At 35.9% G+C, this 7,833-nt stretch overlaps 1 protein-coding gene across 1 annotated transcript in view; it reads right to left on the bottom strand.

The window, feature by feature from the left end:
* Positions 1 to 6,247, bottom strand: part of LOC141340141 (metallophosphoesterase 1-like) — an 80,400-nt gene extending 74,153 nt beyond the window's left edge. The window contains exons 1-2 of the mRNA XM_073845070.1: positions 6,141 to 6,247; positions 5,712 to 5,792 (exon numbers count right to left, since the gene is read on the bottom strand). Of these exons, the coding sequence (XP_073701171.1) occupies positions 5,712 to 5,791 (80 nt within the window). The 5' untranslated portion in view covers position 5,792; positions 6,141 to 6,247. The remainder of the gene's footprint in view (positions 1 to 5,711; positions 5,793 to 6,140) is intronic.
* Between the last annotated feature and the right edge of the window lie 1,586 nt (positions 6,248 to 7,833).

The raw sequence follows: 7,833 nt of genomic DNA on the forward strand, positions 1-7,833 counted from the left end.
GTTTAAAATCATGCTAGCGACTTGCTAGTCTTGCTAAAATCATGCTAGCGACTTGCTAGTCATGATAAAATCATGCTACCGACTTGCTAGTCATGCTAGAATCATGCTAGCGACTTTGCTAGTCATGCTAAAATAATGCTAAAATCATGCTAGCGACTTGCTAGTCATGCTAAAATCATGCTAGCGACTTGCTAGTCGTGCTAAAATCATGCTAGCGACTTGCTAGTCATGCTAAAATCATGCTAGCGACTTGCTAGTCATGCTAAAATAATGATAAAATCATGCTAGCGACTTGCTAGTCATGCTAAAATCATGCTAGCGACTTACTAGTCATGCTAAAATCAGGCTAGCGACTTGCTAGTCATGTTTAAAATCATGCTAGCGACTTGCTAGTCTTGCTAAAATCATGCTAGCGACTGGCTAGTCATGCTAAAATCATGCTAGCGACTTGCTAGTCATGCTAAAATCATGCTAGCGACTTGCTAGTCATGCTAGAATCATGCTAGCGACTTTGCTAGTCATGCTAAAATAATGGTAAAATCATGCTAGCGACTTGCTAGTCGTGCTAAAATCATGCTAGCGACTTGCTTGTCGTGCTAAAATCATTCTAGCGACTTGCTAGTCATGCTAAAATCATGCTAGCGACTTGTTAGTCATGGAAAAATCATGCTAGCGACTTGCTAGTCATGCTAAAAATCATGTTAGCGACTTGCTAGTCTTGCTTAAATAATGCTAGAGACTTGCTAGTCTTGCTAAAATCATGCTAGCGACTTGCTAGTCATGCTAATATCATGTTAGGGACTTGCTAGTCATGCTAGAATCATGCTAGCGACTTTGCTAGTCATGCTAAAATAATGCTAAAATCATGCTAGCGACTTGCTAGTCATGCTAAAATCATGCTAGCGACTTGCTGGTCGTGCTAAAATCATGCTAGCAACTTGCTAGTCATGCTAAAATCATGCTAGCGACTTGCTAGTCATGCTAAAATCATGCTAGCAACTTGTTAGTCATGGTAAAATCATGCTAGCGACTTGCTAGTCATGCTAAAAATCATGTTAGCGACTTGCTAGTCTTGCTTAAAATAATGCTAGCGACTTGCTAGTCTTGATAAAATCATGCTAGTCATGCTAGAATCATGTTAGCGACTTTGCTAGTCATGCTAAAATAATGCTAAAATCATGCTAGCGACTTGCTAGTCGTGCTAAAATCATGCTAGCGACTTGCTAGTCGTGCTAAAATCATGCTAGCGACTTGCTAGTCATGCTAAAAATCATGTTAGCGACTTGCTAGTCTTGCTTAAATAATGCTAGCGACTTGCTAGTCTTGCTAAAATCATGCTAGCGACTTGCTAGTCATGCTAATATCATGCTAGCGACTTGCTAGTCTTGATAAAATCATGCTAGCGACTTGTTAGTCATGCTAAAAATCATGTTAACGACTTGCAAGTCTTGCTTAAATAATGCTAGCAACCGCATAGCAACCACATAGCAACACCTTAGCAACCACCCTGGGTACCTTAGCAACAGCATAGCAACACCTTAGCATCTATTCACATTCAAACTATTTATATCTTCTAACTATTTATATCTATAAATCTATCTATTTTCAAACTATTTATATCTATCTAGCCTATCTATCTTCAAACTTTATTAATCAAACTAAAACTATTTCAAACTGAAAACCTTTAAACTTTCTTTAAACTAAAAGCTTTTAAAACTACTTAAAACTTATTGGCTAGGCTTTCTCAAGCCAACTTAAAGTTTGCTAACAAACTTTTTATCTAGTTTATATAGCACCTTTTAAAAGAGTGTTTACTAAGTAAATTAGAGAGAGATGCATGTATGCATTCACAGAAAATACAACAATAAAATAGGAAATACAATAAAAATACAACTATAAAAAGTCAAGGAAAGTCTTTGTTTTAAGATACTTTATAATGCATAATGATACATTTTTGACAATGTTTAATCCAGGAGCGACAATACTTCGTATCTATAGTGCATGATAGATTTTCGAGTGTGCAGAACACCGTTTGAAGGCGCGGACACACACTTTGCGCAAGAGGAGAGACACGTTTTGAGTGCGCACACTCTCTCTAAGCGAGAGCAGAGCAACGTCTATCTGAGAGCGCGACTCCGGTTTTGTGCGAAAGCAAAGGAAATCCGCGTGTGAGCGGAGAGATTCGTGCTCGAACATGATATTAATATGCTTTCGCGCTACAATAATGCGCTCTCGACATTTGTCATTAAAATAAAATAAGGCCTCGGAATGAACGTAGTACACATAACTACACCAAGTGTGGAGCAGCTGCACGTACAACAGCTTTTAGCCGAGACAGAGAAAAACCAGAAGTGTTGTGTAGCGCCAACACAGCTCTGGCCCATTATCTTCTCAATGATGTCGAGGCAGTACCGCGTTCGGCCACAAACGGCTCGAGAATATATGTATGTGAGAGGAGAATACATGTGTGTGAGAGGAGAATACATGTATGTGAGAGGAGAATACATGTGTGTGAGAGGAGAATATATGTGTGTGTGAGAGGAGAATACATGTGTGTGAGAGGAGAATATGTGTGTGTGTGAGAGGAGAATACATATGTGAGAGGAGAATATATGTGTGTGTGAGTGCCAGAATAAATTATGGCTTGCACGGCCCCTCATACATACATACATACATACATACATACATATATACACACACACACACACACACACACACACACATATACATATATATATATATATATATATATATATATATATATATTGTGAAGTTGTTTTTGGATATTATAATATTGCATGAAAATGTCCCTTACGAAAGTTAACCATGGTTTTTTTGTAGTAACCATGGTTTAACTATGGTTTTTGAAGTAAAACCATAGTAACTACAAATGAACCATGGTTTAACTATAGTTTTTTATAGTAAAACCATAGTAACTATAAAATAAACCATGTTTTACTATAGTAACCATGGTTTAACTGTTTTTTGTAGTAAAACCATAGTAACTACAAAATAAACCATGGTTTTACTATAGTAACCATAGTTAAACTATGTTTTTTGTTGTAAAACCATAGTAACTACAACATAAACCATGGTTTTACTACAATAACCATATTTAAACTATGTTTTTTGTTGTAAAACCATAGTTTTACTACAATAACCATATTTAAACTGTTTTTTGTTGTAAAACCATAGTAACTACAAAATTAACCACGGTAACCCACAAAATAGCAGTCTATATGAATACACACAAATGTAAACAAATAATGTGTATTTATTGAAATTCATAATATTAAAGTAAGGCAAAGATAATAAATATGATATTTCATAATGTTCAAACGAGTTCAAATGTATTACATGTGACTAAGAATTCACAGAAATACGAACATCTATATATGGTATTGTCCTGACGCGGCCCCTTTAAGAAATCCGAATGTAGCGCGCCTGCAACTGTAGCGCGCATCATTTGAAAATGATTAACGGTCGAAGAGGAAAAGCAGCGAGTAATTAAGGGTGTTTAACTTGTTCAAATTTGATTTCAAAGACGCCAAAAATGATGAAATAGTAACATTTATCTGGTCTGTCTCCTAAACCAACAATTTTGGGTGATCTTGGTGAGTTGTTGAACTCACGTTTGATTGTATCTGCTGATTAGCACAGCAGCTATGTGTCAAAAGCTATGAAACTGTATAACTGATATTATTAATGATAGTCATAACGTTATATATTTATGCTACTAATTGTCATTGTTTAAAACATTGGAGTAGTGACTATTCTGCCACCATTTGTAGCTGTTTTAATTAATGTTGTGCTTTAAGGCTTTGTAGCGTCACTATACTTTAAGTGCAAATAGCACACGTTGTTGGCAGAGGCTATTTACACTAACTCCAATCACCAATGTGTGATTACAATGTGTACTTTTTTTTTTTTGGTTATGTCATTTATTTATTGTCACAGTAAAGAGTTATTTTTCTTTCCATCTTCTGGTGTCCTCTAAGTTTTATATCTACCTCCCTTACTCAAGTCTAGAACTGCTCCATTGTAGTATTTGCATTGAAGGACAAGTGTTACATACATCTCTCTCTCTCTCTCTCTCTCTCTCTCTCTGTGTGTGTGTGTGTGTGTGTGTTTGCGCTAAAGCTGTGTGCTGCATCAAGGTAATGTAAACGACAAACTGCAAGTACTATTTGTTAGTAAAATAAAAACAGTGGAAAAGTTTACAAAAAGATTACAAAAAGGGGAAAAAAGGACATGAACAGGCATCCAATTTGATCCCATAAAAATCCCATAGAAACCATCCGACAGAATATTTATATCTTGTCAAAAAATCCTAAAGGATTCCAATAAGAATTTTGTACAGGATTCTTATTGGAATTTCTATCATATTTTGGAACCATTTCTATAAGAATATTCTTATAAGACATACATATTCTGTAGGATCAGTCCTAAAGGATTTTTTATGGGATCTAATTGGATGCTTGTTCATGTCTTTATGGAAACTTTTATCTGAAGGTGCACTTTTCCACTGTTCTTGTTTTGCTAACAAAAAGTACTTTCAGTTTACTGTTGACATCACCCTGATGTAGACGTTGTTCATTGTATGTTGCTTATCAAAGAATCCTAAAGGATTCTGATAAGAAACTTGTACTGGATTGTTATTGGAATAGGAATTGTCTTATAGGATTTTCTTATGGGAAAAGACATAAATATTCTGTAGGATAATTTCTACAGGATTTTAATGGGATCCTGTTTTATTTTAAAGCATCTAAAAAAAAAAAAAAAAAAAAAGAATCCTAACACTAGTCCTATCAAAATCCTATAGGAACGGTTCCAAAATATGATAGAAATTCTAACTGGAATCCTGTAGAGGATTCCTATTGGAATGTACATCTAGGTGAGTTAAAGTAAACTGCAAGACACTAAACTATTAGTGTTATAAAAAATAAAAAGGTGTAAGGTTAGGATTCTTCAAAATTCTTGAAAGATGCTTTAAAATAAAACCCATTAAAATCCTGTAGAAATTATGCTACAGGATTATTATGTTTTGTATAAGAAAATCCTAAAACAATTCCTAATGGAACCCTTACGGTTCCAAAATATGATAGAAATTCTAACTGGAATCCTGTAGAGCAGGGGTTTTCAAACCTGTCCTGGAGCCTCCCCTGCCCTGCACACTTTGCTTGTCTCTCTCATCTAATACACCTGATTCAAATCATCAGCTCATTAGTAGAGACTGCAAGACCTGAATTGGGTGTGCCTAATAAGGGAGACATACAAAATGTGCAGGGCAGGGGAGGCTACAGGACAGGTTTGAAAACCCCTGCTGTAGAGAATTCCTATTGGAATCCTATAGGATTTTTTAACAAGGGTTACTATAGTATTACTACAATATAACTGTAGTAAAATCATGGTATCAGAACCATGGTTTTTTAAAACCAAAAAAAAGCACCAAAAAACCACAGTTACAGTCATGGTTGACTACAGTTTTATAATAGTATTACTACAATATAACCGTAGTAAAACCATGGTATCAGAACCATGGTTTTTTAAAACCAAAAAAAACGCACCAAAAAACCACAGTTACTACAGTCATGGTTAACTACAGTTTTACTATAGTAAAACCATGGTTAATTTTCATAAGGGGTATTCCATTATCATTTCTTTTTAAGCTTCTTTTATATTTTGTCATTTTTGTTATTACTAATTCTTACTTGACTTCTTTAATGATGAGGATCCGCGCTGACGTCACATTAAATACTTGCTCAAACCGCTCCAACTTCTGCTTAGTCATTCTGCCAAACGGAAGAGAAAGAAAATACAAGAGCCACACCTTAGTCAAATCAGGCACCAGTATACACACATGCTAAAAAAAAATCTCTTGCATATACAATGACCTCATTTTACAATCTGTCAATCTTGCTTCTAAAAACTAATTTGAGATTATGCTGACAGCATGTTGCAACTTTAAACTTGAAAATCCACATTCTTGAGTCAAAAAAAAAAAAAAAATCCAGAAAAGTTAACATTACTTCAAAGTAGGAATACACAATTTTGCAATAAAGTGATTATATTTAAATATTAAAAAAACACATGAAAACCACACATTTGCCCTGCAGGTTAACTTTAACCCTCAAACTCACTCGTTATGGAAGCCGATGTCATGATTCCCAATAAGAACCACAAGCTCTGTGTCACTAGGATGACGGAAGATCCGTTTAAAACGCCTGACGTCATCTTCCCAGTCCTGATAGGAAAGTCACAGCACATTTAACACAAACGTTTTAATGGCTAATGTCACTGATCAAAATTTTTAATCTGAAACTATTCTGATATGACATTTCTGTATGACATTCACAGTAATTGTACAGTACAGACCAAAAGTTTGAACACACCTTTGAACCAAAGTTTTCTTTATTTTCATGACTATGAAAATGGTAGATTCACACTGAAGGCATCAGAACTATGAATTAACACATGTGGAATTGTATACATAACAAAAAAGTGTGAAACAACTGAAAATATGTCATATTCTAGGTTCTTCAAAGTAGCCACCTTTTGCTTTGATTACTGCTTTGCACACTCTTGGCATTCTCTTGATGAGCTTCAAGAGGTAGTCACCTGAAATGGTTTTCACTTCACAGGTGTGCCCTGTCAGGTTTAATAAGTGGGATTTCTTGCCTTATAAATGGGGTTGGGACCATCAGTTGTGTTGTGCAGAAGTATATATAGGGCCTGTCCACACGGAGACGCGTTTCGCTGTATACGTTTACATTTTTTATCGTATTGGCGTTTCATCCACATGGATCCGGCGTTTTAGGACGCTGAAACCGCTATTTTTTGAAACCGGGTCCCAAAGTGGATAAATCTGAAAACGACACCCTCGCGGTTTCGTGTGTACAGCCAATCCGTATATTTTGTGAAACGATGATGTCATCACATCACGTGTCGGCTGCGTCACACGTAACAGCAACAACAATATTGGCGGACTACATGATTGTGTTCGTGTTGCTACTAAGCCTACTAGCTTTATTACAGCAAAATCTATTGCTTCTATGCAACTGTTATGAGCAACAAGCGATAATGTTCGCATCTTCGTCTTCTTCTTCTTAGTTCGTATACAGCACGCAAGGTTATGCGCATGCTCAAAGTCTTCTTCTCCGTGTATAGTGTGTATCTATGGCAGAATTACAGCACCCCATACTGGTCTGGCATATATACTACACCGTTTTCAGTGGTTTCCGTGTTTACGGAAATTTTTTAGAAAGGGGAAAAAAAATGATCGGACAGGGAACGCACCGGCTTCGTGTGGACGGAGCCAAAGTGTATATATACAGGGAGTGCAGAATTATTAGGCAAGTTGATATTCTTGTCATATTTTTTCCCAAGCACATTTGAATAATTCCAAACCACATCAATCTTAATAACTACTATTCATTTTGTATTTAATTATTTCATAATTGATATATAATTGTCCATGAAGGCTGGAAGTGAAAAAATCCTTATTTTCAGGTGTGCAGAATTATTAGGCACATTTTCTTTTACAGATAAAATGAGCCAAAAAAGAGATTTACCTCAGACTGAAAATTCAAAAACTATTAAATGCCCATGAGAAGGATGCAATACTAATGCAATACTGCAATTTGCAAAGTTAAGGCATGACCACCGGACAGAAAAACGCTTGTTGCATCTGCATTGTCAGAAAAAAACAGGTGGAGGAGAAAAGATGCATGTTAATTGCAAAAAAAGTAAGAATTAATGTTAAGAATCAGATATGAAACCATCAGGAACCATTTAGTCTCCAGCGCCACCGTTTTCCAGAACTGCAACCTACTT

The sequence above is a fragment of the Garra rufa genome, chromosome 8 (assembly GCF_049309525.1).
Source record: "Garra rufa chromosome 8, GarRuf1.0, whole genome shotgun sequence".
Lineage (NCBI taxonomy): Eukaryota > Metazoa > Chordata > Actinopteri > Cypriniformes > Cyprinidae > Garra > Garra rufa.